Source organism: Giraffa tippelskirchi, chromosome Y, assembly GCF_054371585.1.
Source record: "Giraffa tippelskirchi isolate mGirTip1 chromosome Y, T2T-mGirTip1v1.2.pri, whole genome shotgun sequence".
Lineage (NCBI taxonomy): Eukaryota > Metazoa > Chordata > Mammalia > Artiodactyla > Giraffidae > Giraffa > Giraffa tippelskirchi.
This window is the reverse complement of record NC_137290.1, coordinates 8,706,429-8,731,014: the sequence shown is the minus strand read 5'-3', so window position 1 is coordinate 8,731,014 and position 24,586 is coordinate 8,706,429. Positions and strand designations below refer to the sequence as shown.

General features: G+C 46.2%; 1 protein-coding gene across 2 annotated transcripts; it reads right to left on the bottom strand.

The window, feature by feature from the left end:
* Positions 1–1,278: 1,278 nt before the first annotated feature.
* Positions 1,279–4,825, bottom strand: LOC145537532 (testis-specific Y-encoded protein 3-like). Of its 2 annotated transcripts, none has more exons than XM_081568229.1 (6): positions 4,132–4,825; positions 3,470–3,547; positions 3,205–3,316; positions 2,962–3,107; positions 2,756–2,842; positions 1,279–1,434 (listed from the first exon to the last, which is right to left on the bottom strand). In XM_081568229.1, exons 1-6 carry the CDS (start codon positions 4,645–4,647, stop codon positions 1,294–1,296), a joined length of 1,080 nt encoding a protein of 359 aa, XP_081424355.1. In that variant the 5' UTR covers positions 4,648–4,825; the 3' UTR covers positions 1,279–1,293. The 2 variants fall into 2 exon arrangements, with proteins under 2 accessions (XP_081424355.1, XP_081424356.1); XM_081568230.1 differs by having other exon boundaries at positions 2,774–2,842.
* Between the last annotated feature and the right edge of the window lie 19,761 nt (positions 4,826–24,586).

The window sequence follows — 24,586 nt, the reverse complement described above, 5'->3', positions numbered from 1 at the left end:
TACCCTTTGCCCTCAAAAGAGATGCTGCTGTAGGGAGACGAGCTGTGGAGTGAGAACTCCATGTGGGACAGATACATCACCCTCAGGCATGCCCACGTTGGAGCCATTGTATCTGGGGCAAGAGGACAACACAGGAGGACAAACGCTGAACTCTCCCTACTCCCTCTGTGCCAGTCTGTCCTTTGCCCGATCCAGAGGTGGACGTGATTCCGGAAAGCAGCCATCTACTTGGAAAGGGCCACCCTAAGTGCTGACCAGTCCCTCGGTGAGCTCCGTATGCCCCAGGTGTTCCCATTGGCCCTTGGCCCACAGAGTAGCGACAAAGCCCCAGAAGAAGGTCCCTTGTGGTTGAAAACAGTCTGTGCTGAGCCATTCAGCAAGGAAGGGACACTATTACCAGAGGGTTCATGAGAAAACGGTTATTTGTACACCTAGGCCTGATAGAGAGCCTTGGGCACAGAGCTTAAGCCTTCCTGGGAAAAGGGATATTAACCACCGAGCCATCATGGGACACAGAGCGCATGGCTGGGTAGGCTGGACCTTGCCTGTTTACCATCCCCACTCCCCTGACTTCTGCCCTTGCAGACTTTGTACCTAAACTGAGTTCCTGGGAAAAAAAGAACAGAGTTCACATGAGCTCAAACAGATATGATGGGATCTGTTTTTGTTTGTCTCTCTGTTTCCTGGCAATTGATCTTTTCCCCTGGTCACTTTTGCCAGAAACTAATATCCTTACTGCCTTCCCACCCCCTCACTTTCTCCCTAGGCCACAGCCCCTCCATATACGTTACGCCCCCATCCCCTAAGATGTTACCTGGGACCCTAGCTCTGGGAAGCTGACTTTGAGCAAAGCTGAACTGTGCAGTCATACACACAAGGAGGCTATGTGGTTCATAGTGAGCTGAATGTTAAGGCTTTTTCCTTGTCCTGTACTCTTCAAGTATCTGATGATATCCAACAGGGACGATACCCGGGGCACCACCTTCCAACAAAATTGCGTCCCACTATTTTGATCTCTGGCCCTTGTTCACCAGACCCTTTCCATGAACATCCACATTTCCCTTGAAAAATTGACAGACCCACAGTTAATGGCCCCTCCGCTTCCTCCCCAACCCCCACCCCACAGGAAGAACTGTGTCCCCTGACACAACCCCAACATATGACTTAACCCCCTCTACAAATCTCCATGGTCTGGTAATTCCCATGCGGTAAACTGAGAATCCTACACGGAGCTGAAGTATTTATCCTGAGGACCTGTCCAAACAATGCACAGACACATACAGTTGATGCTTTTTATTTATCCTTCGGAATTATTTCAGGTTTACTTGTGTCTCCCTCTCGATCCGTTTCACCACCAGACCGCTCTGCATTACTTTCCTGTCCGAGAGAACTAGCTGGCCATTGATCTTCATGTGAAGCACCTTCATAGGTTTCCTATTTTAGGTAAAGGGGGGCACTCCTTCATAAGTTTCTCAAGATCGGGGGGGTCCTTTCAAAACAGACACAGACACAGATATGTAAACCTATCCTCTCTGAACTACACTAAAGACAGCTTTAATCTTTCAAGTCAGTTCCCAGGAGGGAGAGTCTGTGAACTTTTACATTTCCTCTCTAAGCACATAATAAAAACCACGTACCCCAGTCTTCACCGTAGAACTATTTACAAGAGCTAGGACATGGAAGCAACCTGTATGTCCATCGGCAGATGAAGGGATAAGGAAGTTGGGGTACATATACACAATGGGATGTTACTCAGCCCTAAAAAGGAATACATCGAACTCAATTCTTATGAGTTGGAATGAACATGGAGCCTATTATACAGAGTGAAGTTAAGTCAGAAAGAGAAAAAACAAATACTGCATGTTAACACAAATATACGGAGTTTAGGACCATGTAGGTGGTACTGAACATCCAACATGCAGGACAGCAAATAAGACACAGACATATAAAGAACAGACTTTGGGCTCAGTGGTAGAACGTGAGGCTGGGTTAATTTGAGAAAATAGCCCTGAAACCTTTACATTACCTTAGGCAAAATAGATGACCAGCACAAATTTGATGCATGAAGCAAGGCAAACAAAGTCATGTTGTGGGACAACCAAGAAAGACGGGTAGGGGAGGGCGGTGGGTGGTGGGTTCAGCATTTGGGGGGACACGTGTATACACGTGTATACGGGTGATCCGTGTTGGCCAATGTATGGCGGAAACCGCCATGGTTTTGTAAAGTAATCATCCTCCAGTTGAAATAAGTAAGTTAAAAGACTATTCTCCAGAATCCTGCACAGTGGTCAGTATTCTCAGAATGAGGGTGGCAGGTGAAAAAGATGCAGAAGAAAATAAAAACAAGTGCGATGATCAAAATGGAATCAAATGATGGTCAGTGGGGAACAGCCTAGCAGAAAGGAGACTCACAGACCTTTGTGGAAAGGGGACTTCAATAGTAGGTGGGCCCCAACTTAAGAGAAGCCTGAGGGTACACATGTTGGCCATGGAATGGCAGTTCAGAGATGTGCAGCTGAGTCAGATATAAATTGGAGTGAGTTTGCCCTGACCAGGCCACTTCATCTACCTCAAGCTTCTCTACTTAGAACCCATTTTTCACTACAGTTCTCTACTCCTGCTGTCTCTTGCTGATTCCCTCATTCCCTGGTGGTACTCTGCATTCCACGGAGTCTCACTTTCTCCACAAGTGAAATAAATGACCCACGTTTCTGGAAAACATTTAATGCCAGTGCCCAGCCCCTGGGCTCCTCACCTCTCGTCCTCCCCGTACCTCTCGTGGGGGAGCCTTCCTCCTCATATAGTACCACACGGGATTGGGCCACAGATCCTTTATGATGATCTGCCAGGGCAATGAGCAAGGTCAGCACAGGGCTGGCCAGACCCTGAGCCCTCCCGTGCACCGCCAAGAACTCCAACATACATCACCAATTCTGGCCCAGTGGCCACGTGGGACCCTACCTCAGCAATCCGGTCAGATCCTGTAAAATTGTGGTCAAAGAACCAGTTGAAGAAGTTAACGCTGCTGTTGTGGTGCCTGCGGCTGTATGCCTTACGTTCAAATCCCTGGTTCCAGTGAATTGGGGTGGAATGAGATGCGCGGTATCCTGCAGGAAAAGGGAGTATGGGAGAAAGACCTAAGTCATTTTCCAATTCAACCTACACTTTTCTGCCCCCCACCCCATCCAAGGAGCTGCCTCTTACCGGTGACATTAATGAGATATTCCTTAACAATCACTTCATTCTGGAAATACCTATTCTTCCGGAAGAACAATGTGATCTTGCAGTGATGAGTGGGATGCTTGAGTTCCTCCACCTGCCAGGACAAAGTGTGGGGAGTGGGGTAGGGGTGGGTGGGTGTGAAACCTCTTTACAGAAGAGCTGTCCTTTCCTGTTTTCAGGGGTAAATCATGTCTTCTCCCCTCCCCAGTCACCATTCCTCCACAATTATCAGTGTCCCCTGCCTGACCTTCAAGTTGGTCATGAAGTGAAGCATGTCTTCATCTTGGTCAGCCATCATAGCTGACATCTGGGGATGGTTCATAAACTGCTGTAGGTCAAGGAGCCTCCAGATGCTAGAGGAAAAAAGTGCTGGAAGGACAAATCTAGCCTAAAGAGTAGAATGGCACTGCCTGACTTCAACTTGCTACGAGTTAACTCGTCACATTTCTGCTCACGCAGACTGTATGAAGGCATGACAAGCCCCAAGGCTGTGCCTATGAACGCACTACCATAAGAGGGTCTGTTCCTAACAGGAAAGGCCCTAAGCTCCATCTCAGCCTCCTAAAAGTTAGCTTACTTCTGGAAAACAAGCACTCCGAGGTACAAGCAGCATGAGCATTTACACATCCCAACCTCATCCCCAAATTCACTCAGCTTTTCAGAGAAGACCTGGATCCCAGACAAGCCTTTTCTCTGAGGAGTCCCTGGTGCTAATGACAATTCTGATTGGGACCTCTGCAAGTAAAGCCCAAGTAGCAATTTGTGCTAACCAGAACAGCAAGGACAGCCCACCTAATATCAGGAACAGATACATAGAACGGTAACCAATATCCACGATCTGTAAACCGCTTCTGCAATAGCCCAGGTTTAAAAAAAAAAAAAAATCCACAAGCACCACACCAAGGATACAACTTTGACCCAGAAGCCACAAATTCCCTGGATGATGGCACTTCTGTGCTCTAGATGCAGCTTCCGCCTCTGGCAGTTCTTGTGTTTCAGGCGAGCGTGGGCCCTTTGGGCTTGCTTATTCACGGGTTCCAGCTCGGCTTGCAGGGCCTTGAGCGCCTCCAGTGCGGGCCGGTCACTCGGGGCTCCGGGGCTTATATATTCCTGGCCCTGCTTCTCCGAGGACACCTGCTCTTGCTCCTCGTAGGCCACCAGCTCCACCTCCTCCATGACGTCTAACGCCAGCAGCTGGAACTCCTGCCCGATTCCCGCCACCTCGCCCTCCTCCAGGGCCGCACCTTCCTCCGCCGCCTCCACCCAGAAGAGTGCGGCCTCCTCGCCTGCAGCCTGCATCGCCTCTGCCGCCCCCACCGGGCTGGTAGGCCCCAGGGTCCCTCCCTCGTGAAGACCCGGACTCACAACTAAGACCCCGGATCCCGGGGTGCTGCCGCCTTCCTCTGGCCCCGTCTCACTCTCCATGGTGTTCTGGCCGTAGCCCAGAGCCGCGAAGAAGCTGCACGTGAGGGCACAGCGGGCGGCCGGCACAGCCCGCCCACCGGCCGCAGTCTACGTGGCACAACCAACTGGCTACTTGCCCACAGCCAATGAGCAGGGAAAGGGAGACAGTCATGCGCAGAGCCGTGTGCCACCAGCACGCACAATATGGCGGCGGGAAGGGGCTGAACTCTACCCCCTGACCTCTAGACCTCATCACAGAACCAATCAAATGGAGTCGAAAGGGCTTGGCTCACGGGACACGCCCCTTGGAATTCTGGGCCCTCTCTCAGCACGTGACCCAGGGGCCCAACTTGGCTCAGCCCATAGTGCGCCGGTCCAGGCAAGCCGTTTGCCTGACCAACAGTGCACATGTGCCAGCCCAGCGACTGGGCGAGCCAGGCCAGCTGGAGGCGAAGGCAAGGAACTTGAACCTGACGCTGCAACCATCCTCAAGCTTGAAATTGCCTCTGGGGCAGCGGGCGACTCCGTGTGCTCAGGGATCCACACAGGTGAGACGGGGTTCCTGGGTACCTCAGGGACACAGGTGCTCACCTTAGATCTGAACTGCAAGCCACGGGCAGGGTGTGGGAGGCGGGCTTACCGCTGACCTCACCGAAGTTCACCGCCTGCAGAGTCCATCCCTAAACTTGTGCCTTAGGCTTGAGCAGTGTCAGGAATGCAGTCATCCTCTCCTCAGAGGATGAAGCAGCGCACTTTCCTCAGCTCGCTGTTCGGGCCCCACAACGCAGCCCCAAGCCAAACCACCCTGGAGCCCCTGGCTTGCGGTCTGTCAGCTCTTGGCCTTTCCCCCGGCCCATGGCTTAGAGCAGGCACCCCGGTGGCTAAGGATGTGCTCCTGCGGATGCACTTCCCAGAGCAGCAGAGCTCCTCCTGGAAGTGTTTCAAGGGGACCAAAGTGCTCCTCCTGACCATTGCTTACTCCCTTCCTCTCGGCTGCATAGCTAACATGGGCACACTCACGTTAAGTGCCTGGATAGATGCAACACTCACACTCTGCCTCCTAGGATGTCTGGTGTTTCACACTGAGCACCTCTCTTAGGCCACACACACACACACACACACACACACACACACAAACAGGTGCCACAAGCACACACGTGTACACACACACGTTTCATGCACAGGGACACAAATGCAAACAGGTGTTTCAGAGACTGAAGAACCAGTGGTTCACATGAAATGCAGAGATTTCCTTATTTCTCATAGGAAAATGTTCGTTCTGATCATCAGATGTGAAATATAGAGAAGCCCAACTTTCATGAAGGAGAATTAATGCCTAGATTTTGGTGCAGGTAATATAGAGAACTCCATATTCCATGGTGGACAGTCATTGTTTTATATATGAGAAATACAAGGAATGAAGTATTTCACGAAGAAACAGTGGTGCCCAGAATTTCATTTATGAAATAGAGAGAATTCCAATTCCATGTTGGTTCCCCATATCTTAATTACATACTTCATGTCAGTAAAATTTCATTGAGATTTTCACATAGGAAATGTGTACAATTTCAGAGTTCTGATGCAAGAAAGGATGTGCTCAACTTTTCATATCTGAAATATGTAGAATTCCCCATTCATGTAGGAAAAATGCACAGATATCCATAGGTAAAACAGACAAGATTCCAAATATGATGAAGAAACTTATACAAATAGATTTTCAAACATGAAGTACATATCTCCTATTTCACATAGAAAAATGTGCCCCCATGTTCTCACGTGTGAGATAGAGAAAATTACATATTTTATACAGAAAAATCATCTTTCAGGTTTTCATCTTCACGAAGCAGGGCATGCAAAGCAAGTGCTCTGGAAGAACCCAGAAAAATAGCGTAGGAAGGGATGGGAGAGGCTCCAGGATGGGCGGGACGTCTATATACTTATGGCTTATTAATGTTGACCCATGGAAGAAGCCATCACGATATTGTATGGTAATTAACCCCCAGTTAAAATTTAAGAAAAAGTTACAGTTTGAGAAAAGTGAAAGTACAAGGGGACTCGACTCGGCTCTGTAGTGACCTAACTGTGAAGGAAATCCAAAAATGACGGGATATATGTACAGCTAAAATGGATTCACTTGGACATACGTACAGCAGAAACTAAAGCAACATTGTAATGCGACTATAGCCCAATAATAATTGTTTCAATCATATTCATGTCAAGTATAATTCTAGCAGTGAATAAATAAATGGTAGCCTCATTTGCAATGTATGTCCAAGGGGACATTATTCTAAGTTAAATATTTCAGTTAGAGGAAGACGAAACCTTTTTCATCACATGACATTGTGAAGTTGAAATCCCTGCATTATAGAAACAGAGTAGACTGTGGTCCTCGGGCTACTGGAAATGGCCCGTGATGGTCCAGGTTATCAACTTTTAGTCACAGGTTGAATAAGCTCATCAAGGAAGATACTGTAATAGAGGCAGGATGGAAAACTGAGCTGCAGGCCTCAGCCCAAGACCTTTAGTGCAGTTAGAAACCCCAACACCACCAACAAAAAGCCTCTCAGCAGAGTGTAGTGAGAGATATATTACAGCCTTCCCACAGAGCCCTCTAGGCCCTCGGGCCTTGGGCTGGGGAATGAACTGTGGAGCTTGGGGACAGGCTGTGTCTTGTAGAGTCCCAGAGCCCTTGCTGGAGCCACTGACTGGCCTGGCCCAGGTTTCAAAGCAATGGCCAACGTGTTCCATCCCCACCTCCATGACCGAATGGTTGTGGCAATCTCCATGGGTCACAGTCTACAGGACCCAGCTTTCCATCTGGGTAGACTGAGGAGGCTGAGGGCCAGCTACATGCTGGGTACCTGGCTCGCTCATTGAAGGTGGCTGGGCAGTGTATGGGGGCCTTGGTAAGAGGAAGGCACAGAGAACTGAGAAATGCCTCTTCCGGCTGGGACTGAGCACTGCTGGAAGTAACAAGAGTGGGTGCTAGACGAATGCTCCACAACTAGGATAACCGGCCTGCACAGGGACCCCTCCCCCTCCCAACCAGGACCGTGGAGGGTGAAAGTCAAGCTTGGGACCTTTCCTTTCGGGAAACAGGGAATAGGGAATAATATTTGCTTCCCTCGAGGATTACAGGAACACAGTTAGCTGACCACCACCTCGCTTCAAGAGCACACGATCTGACAGCAAGAAGTTTGCAACAGCTAATCACACCCCTCCCTCACCTTTCTTATACGTAGCCTTTGCTGAACACTTTGAGGGAGTGTTTTGGTTTTTTTTTCTTTTTTCCATTGGCTTAGGCTTTTATTCTTTTTTCATGCAAGCATTTAAATTTATGAGCACTTCTAGACATGCATCTCATGAATTCTGATATGCTGTGTTTTTATTATCACTCTCTTAAAATATTTTCTAAGCTTTCTTTTTATTTTTTACCTCTTTTTAAAAATGGATGTCAATTGGAGGCTAATTACTTGACAGTATTGTGGTGGCTTTTGCCATATATTCACATGAAAGAGCCCTGGGTGTACATGCGTTTCACATCCTGACCCTCCCGCGTCCCTCCCCATCCCATCCCTCAGGGTCATTCATTCCAGTGCTCCAGCCCTGAGCACCCTGTCTCATGCATCGCACCTGGACTGGCGATCTATTTCACATACTATACATGTTTCCATGCTATTCTCTCAAATCATCCCACCCTCGCCTTTTTCCACGGAGTCCAGCAGTCTGTTGTTTACATCTGTGTCTCTTTTGCTGTCTCGCATATAGGGCCATCGTTATCATCTTTCTAAATTCCATATATGTGTGTTAATATCATGTATCGGTGTTTTATCTTTCTGGCTTACGTCGCTCTGTATAATAGGCTCCAGTTTCATCCACCTCATTAGAGCTGATTCCAATGCATTCTTTTTAATGGCTGAGTAAAATTCCGTTGTGTGTATGGATCAGAGCTTTCTTCTCCATTCGTCTGCCGATGGACGTCTAGGTTGCTTCCATGTGCTAGCTATTGTAAACACTGCTGCGATGAACATTGGGGTACACGAGTCTCTTTCGGCTCTGGTTTCCCCGGTGTATATGTCCAGCAGCAGGATTGCTGAGTCGTATGGCCGTTCTAGACCCAGTTTTTAAAGAAATCTTCAGGTTTCTTTGTCACTGGATGCTCTGGACCTTCGGGTGAGAAAGAAGCTGTAGTTGGGAGTCACCCAGGCTGTGTAACCAAAGCACTCCTGGCTGGTTCGCCCATTTGGCTAGGACATTGAGTGACGTGGATGAACTATGCAGTCCATATCCCTGTTGGGTTCTTCCAGGCAGCTGGTCTAGCTCCTCGATTTGTTATTTTCAATAAGGATTTACGGAGGACTTCCTATGGCCCCTGCACTGTGCATAGATTGCCCTGGAAGGTTGATACTGTTATCAAACCCATTGTCCGGAGGAAGAAACGGAGGCTCAGAGAGGTAGTCCACTCGTTCAGTCACACAACTAATAGAAGCAGAGGAGCAGGATCTGAATTCACCTCCTTTGGGCTCCGGTATCCAAGCAAGTGTGGTCATGCTTGTCGTTCTTGTGTCCAACCTTTAGTTCCCAATTGCACCAGCCCTGAGATCCAGAAATTAAACCACACTTGGTTTTTAGGTTCTTTCCATTTGAGCCCTGGAGGAGGTGGATATAGTTCACTCCTGATCCTGCTGGGCTGTTTGTGGCTCTTGGCCTTTTAAGATTTTCTCTTCCATGATCCCACTCATGGTAAGCATTGCTCTAGAATGAAGACAATACAGAGTCGATGGGGATTTCCTCTTTTCAAAATTGTAGGGTAACAGATTATTTACGTTCAGATGGATGATGCTCACTTCTGGGAGCAGGAAACATAAATAGGTTAAATGAAATTATTGTTAGAAATAGACTTTTGCCCATTTTTGCTTGTATATGTAGGAAAGTCCTGCTGTTTTATCATTTTTCCTTTTGCTTGAGACATGGAAATGTGTGCCTTTCCTCTGGACTCAGTTACAAGTAGAAAAACAGTAGAAGCACAATGGTGGTTGACTCTGCTTCAGGGCAGGAAGCCAGATGGGGACTGGGCAGCTGGGTCACCTGGAGACAGTGCTCCCCCAACCGAAATGGGCCAGAAGTTCTCAGCCCCAGCCAGCCTTGCAGGCCTGTGACCCAGAATGGCCAGGTCTCCCGCCTTTTCCAGCAAGCCTAACATCTTAATTTCTGTGTGAAACTTCGGGATTTCTGAGTTGGCCAGCGTATTCTAAGTTAAAAGCAACAAATAACGAAAGATTGGAAAGCATTGGGTCAAACCATTGCTTCCTTAATAACACGTTTGCTCGCCCCATGTGGCTAGTGGGCTGTGAGTTTGCATCCGCTGCTTTAAGGCTTGGCTTACTTCTTTGAGTCCTGGACACAAAGAGTAAAAGACTTAATGCTTTGGGAATTTGTGGGAAGAGTCCTAGCGGTGACTCAAGAGCCCATGTCTCTGGTCTCGCCTCTCTGTCTTGGTTTTCTATGTGTCCCAGGACAAGGGATTTCTCAGGCCCTCTTTTTTTTTTTTCCTAATCTGCAAAATGGAAGCAGAAGCTGGAATCAAGATTGCCGGGAGAAATATGAATAACCTCAGATATCCAGAACTAAAAAACCTCTTGATGAAAGTGAAAGAGGAGAGTGAAAATGTTGGCTTAAAGCTCAGCATTCAGAAAACTAAGTTCATGGCATCCGGTCACGTCACTTCATGGCAAATAGATGAGGAAGCAGTGGCTGACTTTATTTTTCTGGGCTCCAAGATCACTGGAGATGCTGTTTGCAGCCATGTAATTAAAAGACGCTTACTCCTTGAAAGGAAAGTTATGACCAAGCTAGACAGCATATTAAAAAGCAGAGACATTACTTTGTCAACAAAGGTCCATCTAGTTGAGGCTATGGCTTTTCCAGTTGTCATGTGTGGATGTGAGAGTTGGACTGTACAGAAAGCTGAGCGCTGAAGAATTGATGGTTTTGAACTGTGGTGTTGGAGGAGACTCTTGAGAGTCCCTTGGGCTGTAAGGAGATCCAACCAGTCCATCCTAAAGGAGATCAGTCCTGTGTGTTCATTGGAAGGACTGATGTTGTAGCTGAAACCCCAGTCCTTTGGCATTTCAATCCTCTTCTGATGCGAAGAGCTGACTCATTAGAAAAGACCCTGATGCTGGGAAAGATTGAGGGCAGAGGGAGAAGGGGACAACAGAGGAAGAGATGGTTGGATGGCATCACTGACTCAACAGAGATGAGTTTGAGTGGACTCCGGGAGATGGTGGTGGACAGGGAGGCCTGGTGTGCTGTTGTTCATGTGGTCACAAAGAGTCGGACACGACTGAGTGACTGAACTCAACTGAAATGAACTGAACTGAAAATGGATCAGTTTTAACAAATCCTGTGTAGCGTTCCCTTCCATCCCTCCCATTCTATGTGTCCCAGTTAGTTACCCATGCTGCCAAGATTAGGCTTTGGATAGATTAGAAGTTCACATGGTTTGGTCCCATGTCATCTTTGAATGTCAGTAACTGAAACCCTCTCCAGGCAAGTTCCATTTGTCACCTGTAGTCAGCTGCAACTTAAGTCTACTGCTAATCCCACCAGGCCAGTGTGATGCACCGTGATTTTTTTTTTTTTATTTCAGCATTGAGCGTGTTAAATATTTGCGGTTTTCTGGTCCTGCTCTTTTTTTCTGTGAGTATGCGACATCTTGTTGTTGTTGTTGTTGTTTTAATTTAGGCATAAATGAAATCTCAGAAGATGTTTATATGACTGTTGGGCCTGGCGATTCAAGGCATTCTGAGAAGTCAGATAGTAGCGGAAGTAACTCTATCGGTGATGAGGAGCAGAGGTCCAAGAATGAGCCAGAAGATGCTGAAGACAAAGAGGTGGCTCAGATGGTCAAAGAGCCATCTGCTATCAAAAAAAAAAAATCCCAAAGTGCCAAATCCCGTGGAGATGGAAGAGGAGCTGAAAGCAGGTCACCAGTCTGTGAAAAAGTGGACTCAAGATCAGTCAAGGAGAAGATGAGCCCCAGCTTGAGAAGGACTTTTCAGACAAAGCAAAAAACCCTTTCCTCCTCCCACAAAGGATAAGCTGAAGGGAAAAGGTGAGACTGACTCCCCAAGAGTGCATTTGGGCCTGGATTCTGATTCAGAGAGCGGACTTGTCATAGATTTAGAAGACCTTTCTCCGCTGGAGGGTCGAAACACTAGGAAGGAACCCAAAGAACCATCTCCCAAGCAGGAGGGTAAGTGACTGTACCAGTTTCTGGTTTCTTGATTTGGTTTTAGGATGTCACCTTGCCATTTGTAGTATCACACGTCATGTCGCCCTCAGACGTCATGAAGTGTGGCACAACCAAGCTCGGATTAGCTCCAAGTCCCCTAGCTAGTTACTGAGCAGGACAAGGACTTGAGCTGGCCCTGCCTACCATTTACCTCCTTGATACCCAATGTGGTTGATTTTGAGCACAGGAGAAGAAGTCTCTTAGAAAGTAATAGCTGCTTCTAGCAGTCAGGTCATTGTGAACCTAAGCAGTTTTGTTTCCAATATGTTGACTTACATGCCTCACATGGTTATCAATGTTAAAACATTGTACAGGGCTGATATTGATAAAAGCGTTCAGTTCAAAGACCTTGATGAGTTTCTTCTCCCTTACCTCTCCTCACACTGCCCAGGCATTTCAAAATACATTTTCTCACTCGAGTATAAGACTTCCCGAGTGGGTGGCACCAGACTGCTGAGTTCTTCTTTAGGCCTGTAGAAGTTCAAGGGGCATTGTAGGATGCACACCTGAGCCCGTATTCTGCCATATTTGCATTTACCTGACATGGGCCCGAGGCTTCTCAACCTTGGCGCTATTAGCTTTTTATGCTGGATAATTCTTTGTCCTGTGTATTGAGGCATGTTTAGCAGTATCCCTGGTCTTTACCAACTGGATGTCAGTAGCATCTACCCAGCGGTGGCCTTCAAAAGTGTCTTGACAAAGCTAAATCTCCCCTAGTTGTGAACTGCTGCCTGAGTCTTAGCAGTTCCCCCGTTGCTGTTGTTAGGGACTGAACCAGCAGAGGCTTCTCTCAAACCTGCCACATGCCAGGCATGTTGGCAGACACCACAGTGGAACATAGGAATGATTTGAAAGATATTCGGTCCATTGGCGAAGCAGTCAGCAAATTTCTCAGCTGGCTTGGCAAGTGTGTGTTGATATGCCCAAGAAAGATAAGAATTAATTAAGGCCCAGGAGAAACATGGCCTAAGGACAAATTGGATATTGTAGCCATAAAACCTCTTGTACTCTGTGAGTTACATACACGGATAGCCAGGCTTAATCATGTAGCTCAGTGGTAAAGAATCTGCCTGCCAATGCAGGGGTCGCAAATTTGATGCTCGTATCGGGAAGATCTCCTGGAGAAGGAAATGGAAACCTACTCCAGTAGTCTTGCCTGGAGACTTCGTGGACAGAGGAATCTGGTGGGCTGTATAATCCATGGGGTCACAAAAGAGCTGGACACGGCTTAGTGACAAAACAGACAACACACAGCTTCTGACAGGACCCATCTACAAGTTGTGTGTCCCCTGGGGTTTTCTTAGTCTTGCTGCTTAAAGCAGGAGGGGGGATGAGTTTTGAGCTTTTTTCCTCCGTGTTTGTATCATTGGGAACTGTTCCAGAACCTCAGTTCCTGCAGTTCATTGAAAGAGGATGGAATATCTCTCCGTGATACAGGGCAGGAAGAGAGAGAGCAGTTGGGTTAGTCAGGAAGGGTGGATCACCACCCCATTCCTTAAAATTCTGAATGGCATCTGAAACATCCAATTCTGTGTGGATTGGGGTTTGAGGGACCACTTCTGATGCTGTAGAAAGCAACAGGAGTAGCATTTATTCCATGAAGTTTGTGGAATTCTTGGGTCCCAGATGGCAGTGTTCCTATGAATGATACATTTATACTATTCTTCTCTTTCTGAAGTAGATTGTTCATTTGGTTGTGGGTTTTTTCACTGCTTCCGGAAAGGATTTCAGATATACTGACAAAATGGATATCAAGACAGTGAGAAAGATGAAAATGTCCCTGTTGCCTGCATTACCATCTCAGCCCTGCCTCCTGTCAGAACAGTGGTGGCATGATAAGTGTAATGTACTTGAATCATCCCAAAACAAAAAAAAAAAAAAACAAAAAAAAAAAAAGAAAATGTCAATGTATGGCAAAAACTACTACAATATTGTAAAGTAATTAGCCCCCAACTAAAATAAATAACTTTATTTGAAAAAAAAAGAAAGATGAAAATAGAATAGTGAGAGATCTGGAGAAACTTTGCATACAGAAATAACTATTTCGGCCTTCAGAATTAGCAAAGTCAGTCTTCCATTTTGGCCCCGAGCTTGCTGGCAGTCAGAGGGAAAAGGGAAAAACATATGAGTGCTTTCAAAGAGCTCATGTTTCCCCCGTAAATAGAAAACACTCCAGTTGATCAAATGAAGCTGAGCTTTTCCTCTGACTGGTGTCTGAAGGAAGTTTCTCTAGGATCCTCTGAGTGTGGTGGGACGTTTATGCAAAGGGTGATTCTGAAACAGTAAGTCAGTCAGAGGAACTTCACAGAGGTTGAAATCCAGAGCCACCTGAGGATGATTTCGGTCTTGAAGAATCGACTTCATGTCAGACTCTGCAGTTGAGCATCTTTTCAAAGGTGTGCTTTCACTTACGAGTTTATTAAGTGACGGGTGTTTTGGAGAGTGCTTGGTGACCTCCAAGTGATCTTTAGTTAGGAGTGCAGCTTATACACAGAATCTGAATCCTCAGATCGAAAGATGGCTTTTCTAGCTAGAGATCCCAGAGCAGAGGCTAAGGGAGCTCGCTTCAGGACCGTGACTCCACTTACCTGTGTCATATAAGTCATTTCCAGCCTTCTCTTCAAAAGTCCTGTTTTAATGTACAAGACAGCAACCTAAGTCTGATGTAAGTGGGCTAGTTGGGTGGGGTCGCTTTTGCAATGTTGACCTTTAAGAAATTCACTTCTTTTTGAGACTACAGGTGAGTATATACTCCCACATTTTAGGACAAATGGAATTTTCCATGGCCTTTCCTCTCCCTCCCCACTGCCCCAGTAAACCATCCATATCCTTTAGAAATTAAAACGTTTTAGTTTCTAAGTGAAACCCCCCCAAGAGTGCGTCAAGCCCGGAAAGTTTTCGGATTGCATACTCCTGTTTTTTTTGTTGTTGTTTGTTTGTTTGTTTTTTAATTTGGAGAAGAGTTCCAATGGGACTCTTTCAGGGCAGTAACCACTCTACAAAGCCAGCTGCTTGCTTTTGCAAGATGAGAGAGAGAAAGGACTTTTTTGTGGTTGCCCTTTGCCCAAAGAGGTATCAGACTAGCTAATCAACAAGGACAGGGTATTTTTTAATCACATGGCAGAAAAGAGAGGCGCTGAAGTTCCTTTTGCAGGTTAGAAGCCTTGCCTGTGGGATCTCTGCCTTTTAGAAGGGCCAAGCTCAAAGCCGTTTCTGCCCATGGAAGTGGAAGGGGCAGTGGCTGTGACCGATATCTGAAAGGTTGTCCTGGGCAAGGATGGGGTTTCCTCACTCTAGGTAGAGATCTTCTCCCAGCCCCACCCTGTGTTCTGACCCAGGACTTTGGCTGAATTCTTCCCCAGAGGAGCAAGAGGGCCACTCAGTTTTGTAACCACGAAGACACTCCCACCCCCAGGCAGAAAGGTCAGCCTGTCAGCACTGTTCTCCTTTCACACTCCTTGGTTTTCCCAGAGCCACAGTTAACTGAAAATTTCCCCTAAAATAATCAAGAACTCATGTCTTTTCTGGGTAACAGAAATCTAAAATGACAGGCATGGAGTTATGCAGCGGAAGCATGCTGAGCCCCTAAAAAAGGTGTTGTCATTAAGGGCTTCCTTGGTGGCTCAGATAGTAAAGAGTCTGCGTGCAATCTTGGAGGCCCAGGTTTCTTTCCCTGGGTCGGGAAGATCCCCTGGGGAAGGAAATGGCAACCCACTGCAGTATTCTTGCCTGGGAAATCCCATGGACAGAGTGGCCTGGTGGGCTACAGTCCATGAGGTAGCAGAAGAGTTGGACATGACTGAGCGACCTCACTTTGAGTCCTTATTTAACAGAGTCTGATGACCAGGCACATCGTTTGAGATCAAGGATGCTGACTTGCATCCGTGTTTTTTGTGTGAACCCGAGGGAATCCTCTCTGGGGGTGCGTGTTCATCTCCCCAGTGCCTGGGGCCCCTGCAGTCGTAACGGACCCCGTCCCCTTACCTTTCCTTTCAGGAAATAGGGAATCGGGAATAATATTTGCTTCCCTCGAGGATTACAGGAACACAGTTAGCTGACCACCACCTTACCTCAAGAACACAAGATGGGACAGCAAGAAGTTTGCAACAGCTAATCACAACCCTTCCTCACCTTTCCTAAATGTAGTCTGTGCTGAAAGCTTTGAGGGAGTTCTGTTTTTTGTTTTTGTTTTTTTTTTTCCATTGGTTTAGGCTTTTATTCTTTTTTAATACAAGCATTTAAAATTATCAGCACTTGTAGACATGCATCTCATGAAATCTGATATACTGTGTTTTTATTATCACTCTGTTAAAATATTTTCTAAGCTTGCTTTTTTACCTCTTTTTTAAAATTTGTATTAATTGGAGACTAATTACTTTACAATATTGTGGTGGCTTTTGCCATATATTCAAATGAAACAGCCCTGGGTGTACATGCATTCCCCATCCTGACCCTCCATCCCACCTCCCTCCCCATCCCATCCCTCAGGGTCATTCATCCCAGTGCACCATCCTTGAGCACCCTGTCTCATGCATCGAACCTGGTCTGGCGATCTATTTCACATTATATACGTGTTTCAATGCTATTCTCTCAAATCATCCCACCTTCGCCTTTTTTCGCAGAGTCCAGCAGTCTGTTCTTTGCATCTGTGTCTCTTCTGCTGTCTCGCATATAGGGTCGTCGTTATCATCTTTCTAAAGTCCATATATATGTGTTAATGTGATGTATTTGTGTTTTATCTTTCTGGCTTGCTTTGCTCTGTGTAATAGGCTCCAGTTTCATCCACCTCATTAGAACTGATTCTAAGGCATTCTTTTTAATGGCTGAGTAATATTCCGTTGGGTGTATGGATCACAGCTTTCTTCTCTGTTCATCTGCCGATGGACATCTAGGTTGCTTCCATGTGCTAGCTATTGTAAACAGTGCTGCGGTGAACATTGGGGTACACGAGTCCCTTTCAGTTATGGTTTCCTCAGTGTGTATGTCCAGCAGTGGGATTGCCGGGTCGTATGGCAGTTCTATTTCCAGTTTTTTAAGAAATCTTCACGTTGTTCAAGGAGAGATAAGAAAGCCTTCCTCAGCGATCAGTGCAAAGAAATAGAGGAAAACAACAGAATGGAAAAGACTAGAGATCTCTTCAAGAAAATTATAGGTACCAAGGGAATATTTCATGCAGAGACGGGCTCGATCAAGGACAGAAATGGTGTGGACCTAACAGAAGCAGAAGATAGTAAGAAGAGGTGGCAAGAATACACAGAAGAACTGTACAAAACAGATCTTCACGACCCAGATAATCACGATGGTGTGATCACTCACCCAGAGCCAGACATCCTGGAATGTGAAGTCAAGTGGGCCTTAGAAAGCATCACTACGAACAAAGCTAGTGGAGGTGATGGAATTCCAGTGGAGCTGTTTCAAATCCTGAAAGATGATGCTGTGAAAGTGCTGCACTCGATATGCCAGCAAATCTGGAAAACTCAGCAGTGTCCACAGGACTGGAAAAGGTCAGTTTTCGTTCCAATGCCAAAGAAAGGCAATGCCAAAAAATGCTCAGACTACTGCACAGTTGCACTCATCTCACACGCTAGTAAAGTAATGCTCAAAATTCTCCAAGCCAGGCTTCAGCAATACGTGAACCGTGAACTTCCAGAAGTTCAAGCTGGATTTAGAAAAGGCAGAGGAACTAGAGCTCAAATTGCCAACATCTGCTGGGTCATCGAAAAAGCAAGAGAGTTCGAGAAAAACACCTATCTGCTTTATTGATTATGCCAAAGCCTTTGACTCTGTGGATTACAATAAACTGTGGAAAATTCTGAAAGAGATGGGAATACCAGACCATCTGACCTGTCTCTTGAGAAATTTGTATGCAGGTCAGGAAGCAACAGTTAGAACTGGACATGGTACCACAGACTGTTTCCAAATAGGAAAAGGAGTATGTCAAGGCTATATATTGCCACCCTGCTTATTTAACTTACATGCAGCGTACATCATGAGAAGTGCTGGGCTGGAAGAAATGCAAGCTGAAATCAAGATTGCCAGGAGAAATATCAATCACCTCAGATATGCAGATGGCACCACCCTTATGGCAGAAAGTGAAGAAGAACTAAAGAGCCTCTTGATGAAAGTGAAAGAGGAGAGTGGAAAAGTTGGCTGAAATCTCAACGTTCATAAAACTAAGATCATGGCATCTGGTCCCATCACTTCATGGGAAATGGATGGGGCAACTGTGGAAACAGCATCAGACTGTATTTTTCTGGGCTCCAAAATCACTGCTGATGGTGCCTGCAGCCATGAAATTAAAAGACGCTTACTCCTTGGAAGGAAGGTTATGACCAACCTAGATAGCATATTTAAAAGCAGAGATAGAACAGTCTTATGGACTCTGAGGGAGAAGGTGAGGTTGGGACGTTCTGGGAGAATAGCATTGAGACATGTATATTATCATATGTGAAACAGAACACCATTCCAGGTTCAACGCATGAGGCAAATGCTCGAGGCTGGGGCAATGGGATGACCCAGAGGGGTGGGATGGGGAGGGAGGTGGGAGGGGGGTTCAGGATGGGGAACACGTGTAAACCCATGGCTGATTCATGTCAATGTATGGCAAACACCATTACAATATTGTAAAGTAATTAGCCCCCAAGTAAAATAAATAAATGTATTAAAAAAAAAAAGCAGAAATACTACTTTGCCAACAAAGGTCCATCTAGACAAGGCTATGGTTTTTCCAGTGGTCATGTATGGATGTGAGAGTTGGACGGTGAAGAAAGCTGAGCACCGAAGAATTGATGCTTTTGAACTGTGGTGTTGGAGAAGACTCTCGAGAGTCCCTTGGACTGCAAGGAGATCCAACCAGTCCATCCTAAAGGAGATCAGTCCTGGGTGTTCATTGGAAGGACTGATGTTGAAGCTGAAACTTCAATACTTTGGCCACCTCATGCGAAGGGTTGATTCATTTGCAAAGACCCTGGTGCTGGGAAGGATTGGGGACAGGATGAGAAGGGGACAACAGAGGATGAAATGGTTGGATGGCATCACCGACTCGATGGACATGGGTTTGGGTAAACTCCGGGAGTTGGTGATGGACAGGGAAGCCTGGAGTGCTGCGATTCATGGAGTCGCAAAGAGACGGACACGACTGAGTGACTGAACTGAACTGAACTCCCGTTGTTCTCCATAGTGACTGTACAAGTTTGCATTCCCAACGACAGTGTAAGAGGGTTCGTTTTTCTCCGTACCCTCGCCAGCGTGTATTGTTTGTAGACTTTTGTATAGCAGCCATTCTGACCGGTGTGAGATCGTACCTGATTGTGGTTTTCATTTGCATTTCTCCAATAATGAGTGATGTTGAGCATCTTTCATGTGTTTGTTAGCCATCTGTATGTCTTCTTTGGAGAAATGTCTGCTTAGTTCTTTGGCCCATTTTTTGATCGGCTCGCTTATTTTTCTGGAATTGAGCTGCAGGCGTTGCTTGTGTATTTTTGAGATTAATTCTTTGTCAGTTGCTTTGCTTGCTATTAGTTTCTGCCATTCTGAAGGCAGGCTTTTCCCCTTGGTTCTAGTCCCCTTCGTTGTGCAAAAGCTTTTAAGTTTAATTAGGTCCCATTTGTTTACTCTGGGAGGGGGGTCATAGAGGATCGTGCTGTGATTTGTGTCAGAGAGTGTTTTGCCTATGTTTTTCTCTAGGAGTTTTATAGTTTGTGGTCTTACGTTTAGATCTTTAATCCATTTTGAGTTTTGTGTGTGTGTGTGTGTACCGTGTTAGAAAGTGTTCTAGTTTCATTCTTTTACAAGTGGTTGACCAGTTTTCCCAGCACCACTTCTGAAAGAGATTGTCTGGTCTTCATTGTATATTCTTGCCTCCTCTGTCAAAGATAAAGTGTCCATAGGTGCGTGGACTTATCTCTGTGCCAGTACCATACTGTCTTGATGACTGTTGCTTTGTAGAACAGCCTGGAGTCAGACAGGTTGATTCCTCCAGGTCCATTCTTCTTTCTCAAGATTGCTTTGGCTATTCGAGGTTTGTTTTTTTGTTTTTTGTTTTTTGTATTTCCATACAAATTGTGAACTTATTTGTTCTAGTTCTCTGAAAAATACCACTGGTAGCTTGATAGGTATTGCGTTGAATCTATAGATTGCTTTGGGTGGTATACTCCTTTTCACCATATTGATTCTTCTGATCCATGAACACAGTATATTTCGCCATCTATTTGTGTCCTGTTTGATTTCTTTCATCAGTGCTTTATACTTTTCCATATATCGGTCTTTTGTTTCTGTAGGTAGATTGAGGTTTTTAAAGGCATATGCCACCCATCTCCATGCACGGCTCTGCAACAAAACATATCTCGGCTTTAAATTCTAATGTTTCGGTATTGCTTGGGCCAAGGATGTTGGGTACAGGGGTGTTAGGTTACAGTAACACCTTATCTCTCAAGTCTATGGAGGTTAACAGACTCCCTTGAGAGAATGCCTCATTTCAAAACCACATGCAGTCATAAAAATATGAGCAGTTTTTTCTTCTGTGTAAGGCACGTTAGCAGACATTGAGAGCTCCCGCAGTTACCGGGTGAATTTAGGACAAAGTGTGACAAAGTTTGTCATCTGGTCTTCCTTGAGGACTCCTTATTATTTTGAAAACGTTGTCATGAACTGATTTGCTAGGATACATATATAGAGTATATCTTTTATCTTTTCCATCGTTCAGCAATTTGCTTCTTATGTGTGTGTCATATTATGGTTTAATACTTACTCAAAAATAGAATGTTTTCCTTCCCTTGTGTCTTTGAGGAGAGGATTTCTAGATTGGTTATAAATTCTGAATTTTGTCTTCATCTGTATTACCCCTGGACAATCCGTTTTTCTTAACCAGTTGTTTTCTGTGTTGTGGAGACCTACTTCGTAGGTTGAACTCTGGGAGACAGATACGGCAGTACCAAGTGGAAAGAACAAAAATCCATATCATGGAATAAACTGTATTCTCTCAAAGTGTGTATGTTGAAGCTCTAACTCTCTGTATTTTATATGTAGTCGTACTGCATAAATTATAATTTCTTTCTGACCCTTTCTGGAAATAGGGCCTCTATATAGGTGGTTGGGTTAATACGACTGGTACTGTATAAGAAAAGGAGATCAGTCACAAACAACACAGAGACATCACTATGTGAAGACAAAGGCAAACAATGGCCAGTCTCAATCCAAAAGAGACGCCGGAAGAAGACAAATCTGCTGACCCTTTGATTACTGACTCGATCCCCAGGAGTTTGAGAAAACATTTATTGAAGCTGCCTGGTGTGGGGCACTTTGTTATGGCAGTCAGTTCCAGAAGAGGTGTCCTTTTCTTACATGTGTTTTCAGGGAATGGAAAATGGCTAAGAACTCTCTTTCCCATCAACTGAAAATCCTTAAAGATTCCTAATGCTCCCTAAGAGCTTTCAGTGCCTCTTTAGAGACTCAGCTGGGCTAGAACGTATTCTTATTTCATGGGTCAAGTTGGCCTATGAAATATCAGAATGAGCATAATCCACAGGAGGTGGTAGAAGAAGATACGCACATCAGGAAGGCAGTCTGTCCTCGTGAAAAAGATACAGTCCTCTCCTTTTATCCTTCCCATACATCTCTTTCTAAATCCTAGGTGGCAAATGGTAGTGCCCAAGGCATTGTTGCCTGTCGCTTTAGTGAAATCACATTGTTGTGATGTCATGGTCACCATGCCTCCTTAAACCTCCCCTCACCAAGACAGTAGGCTTCAGCAGCCATGAGGCAGCCTAGAGGATCACTACTGCTACTGCTGCTAAGTCGCTTCAGTCGTGTCCGACTCTGTGTGACCCCATAGACCGCAGCCCACCAAACTCCGCCATCCCTGGGATTCCCCAGGCAAGAATACTGGAGTGGGTTGCCATTTCCTTCTCCAGTGCATGAAGGGGAAAAGTGAAAGTGAAGTTGCTCAGTCGTGTCCGACTCTCAGCGACCCCGTGGACTGTAGCCTACCAGGCTCCTCCGTCCATGGGATTTTCCAGGCAAGAGTACTGGCACAAGGCCACCCAAACTGTTGGAGCCGCCTGGGCCTGTCCCCCACACAGTTGGCCAGGTGGGCTTGCTGGTGTCATCTTCTCCATGGCAGAGTCTATTGTCTGTGGCCGCCACTCTTCTCTCCAGTCCTCTGGATTCCTGGGACCCCCAAAGAGGTCACCATTCTAGCTTCCAAACTACATATCTGGAAAAAAAAAAAAAAGCAAAAACAAAACAGGAATACAATCTAGTCCAGACTGAAGGGCCCCAACCCATGGAGAGGTGCATGGTCCTCAACCCCAACAAGGGCCTCTATGAGCAGCAAAACCACAGCTCCACACAAGCTCACCATTAACACCTGCAGCCATGCCAGGGGCATGTCCCCAGTATTGACAAAGAGTATAGACTTCAAGTCCTCTACCAGCTCGAGAAACTCTGCTAGCAAGACCTCTCCACCGTCCACCTTAGCCACGCCCGAAAGACTCTCTACTGCAGCACATCAGGCCCAAGGCATACTCAACTGAGAATAATTGGAGGTCACACTACAGGTAGAGTAGGCCTTGGAGAAGACGGACACTCAAAGTGAAGCCATATAGAAGCCTTTAGTGCCAGTTTTGGAGAGAAAATGCTGATCTCCCAGATGATCAGGTCAATAGGATTCAAATCACTACTAACACTCAGCCTAGCTAAAATGAAGTGCAGGTTCCCTCTATGGAACTTAATAAATTTCACTGCAGGCCTGTCTGCAACCTCTAATTTCCATTCCTCAAAGGTTTTCGGTCAGTCAGCAGGCAGCCCAAAATGTGGACGGTAAATGGGGACTCGTGGAAGACAGTGAGGACTGCAAGAACAGAGAATCTTTCCCAGGCCGAGGACAGAGAAGGCTACAGGTTGGTGATATGATGGAGGGAGTTGGAAAGGAGAACGAAGGGGAGATCTGTGAGCTACAAGCTGGCTTTTTGAGGTGGTGGGAGCTGCTTCAGACATGCCTGCAGGCCTTGGGGACGTATTTCCAAATTTAATAAAGAAATGTGGTCGCTGGCCTCAGTGAGCTTTTACAATCTTAATGCCTCAGCATACTGCTGCTGCTAAGTCGCTTCAGTCGTGTCTGACTCTGTGCGACCCCACAGACGGCAGCCGACCAGGCTCCCCAGTCCCTGAGTCTCCAGGCAAGAGCACCGGAGTGGGTTGCCATTACCTTCTCCAATGAATGAAAGTGAAAAGTGAAAGGGAAGTCGCTCAGTCGTGCCCAACTCTTGGCGACCCCCACCATGCTCCGTCCATGGGATTTTCCAGGCAAGAGTACTGGAGTGGGTTGCCGTTGCCTACGCACTAGACTAGACTACATGCAGTGTCACCACTTAGAAATTCAGCAGATATTTGGGGGGTTGTGTGGAACTTGCTGGAGACTTGCTATATCAGACTTGTTCCAACACTTAGAATACTTAATAGAGCTGGAGCCAGGACTCAGCTATAGTGGACTGTTCTCGTAAGCATTATTCAGTTCAGTTCAGTTGAGTCACTCAGTCGTGTCCGACTCCTTGTGACCCCGTGGACACCAAGCTTCCTTATTCATCACCAGCTCCCCCCGGCTTGCTCAGACTCATGTGCGTTGAGTCAGTGATGCCATCCAACCATCTTATCCTCTCTCATCCCCTTCTCCTCCTGCCTTCAGGCTTTCCCAGGGTTAGCGTCTTTTCCAGTGAGCCAGTTCTTCGCATCAGGTAGCCAACAGTTGGAGCTTCAGCATCAGTCTTCCAATGAACATTCAGGACTGATTTTCTTTAGGACTGCCTGGCTGATCTTGCATTCCTGGGGACTCTCAAGAGTCTTCTCCAACACCACAGTTCAGAAACATCAATTCTTTGGCACTCAGCTTTCTTTATGGTCCGGTTCTCACGTCCGTCCATGACTATGTGAAAAGCCATAGCTTTGACTGGATGGGCCTTTGTCAGTAGTTTAATGTCTCTGTTTTTTAATATGCTGTCTAGCTGTGTTATAGGTTTTCTTCCAAGGAGCAAGGGTGTTTGAATCCCATGGCTGCATTCAGCATCTGGAGTGATGTTGGAGTTGAGGAAAGTAAAACGTGTCCGTGTTTCCACTGTTTACCTTTCTATTCACCCTGAAGTGATGAGACCGGTTGCCATGATCTTAGTGTTTTGAATGTTGAGTTCTAAGCCAGATTTTTCACTGCCCACTGTCACTCTCGTCAGGCCAGACTCTTCAGTTCCACCTCGCTTTCTGCCAAAGGGTAGTGTCATCTGCATATCTGAGGTTAGCGATATTTCTCCCGGCCATCTTGATTCCAGGTTGTGCTTCATCGAATCCGGCCTTTTGTATGATGTACTGTGCATATAACTTAAAAAATCAAAGTGGCACTATACAGACTTGACGTACTCCTTTCCCCCTATTCGGAACCAGTCCATTGTTCCACGCCCTATTCTAACTGTTGCTTCCTGAGCTGCATACAGATCTCTCAGGCGGCAGGTAAGGTGTTCTGGTATTAGCGTTTCCTTAAGAATTTTCCACAGCTTGGTGTGATTCACACAGGCCAAGCCTCTAGCGTACTCAGTGAAGCAGAAGTACGTGTTTTTCTGGAATTCTCGTGCTTTTTTGTGATCCATCGGATGTTGGCAATTTGCTCTCTGGTTCCTC

Bases quoted from the DNA above. Each gene is read 5' to 3' on its own strand.
- LOC145537532 (XM_081568229.1), bottom strand. From the start codon at position 4,647: ATGGAGAGTGAGACGGGGCCAGAGGAAGGCGGCAGCACCCCGGGATCC. The intron at 3,548-4,131 runs GTATCCTTGGTG...GACCTACAGCAG, and splicing joins GTGGCTTCTGGGTCAAAGTT to TTTATGAACCATCCCCAGAT. The intron at 3,317-3,469 runs GTCAGGCAGGGG...TTGTCCTGGCAG, and splicing joins ACTTCATGACCAACTTGAAG to GTGGAGGAACTCAAGCATCC.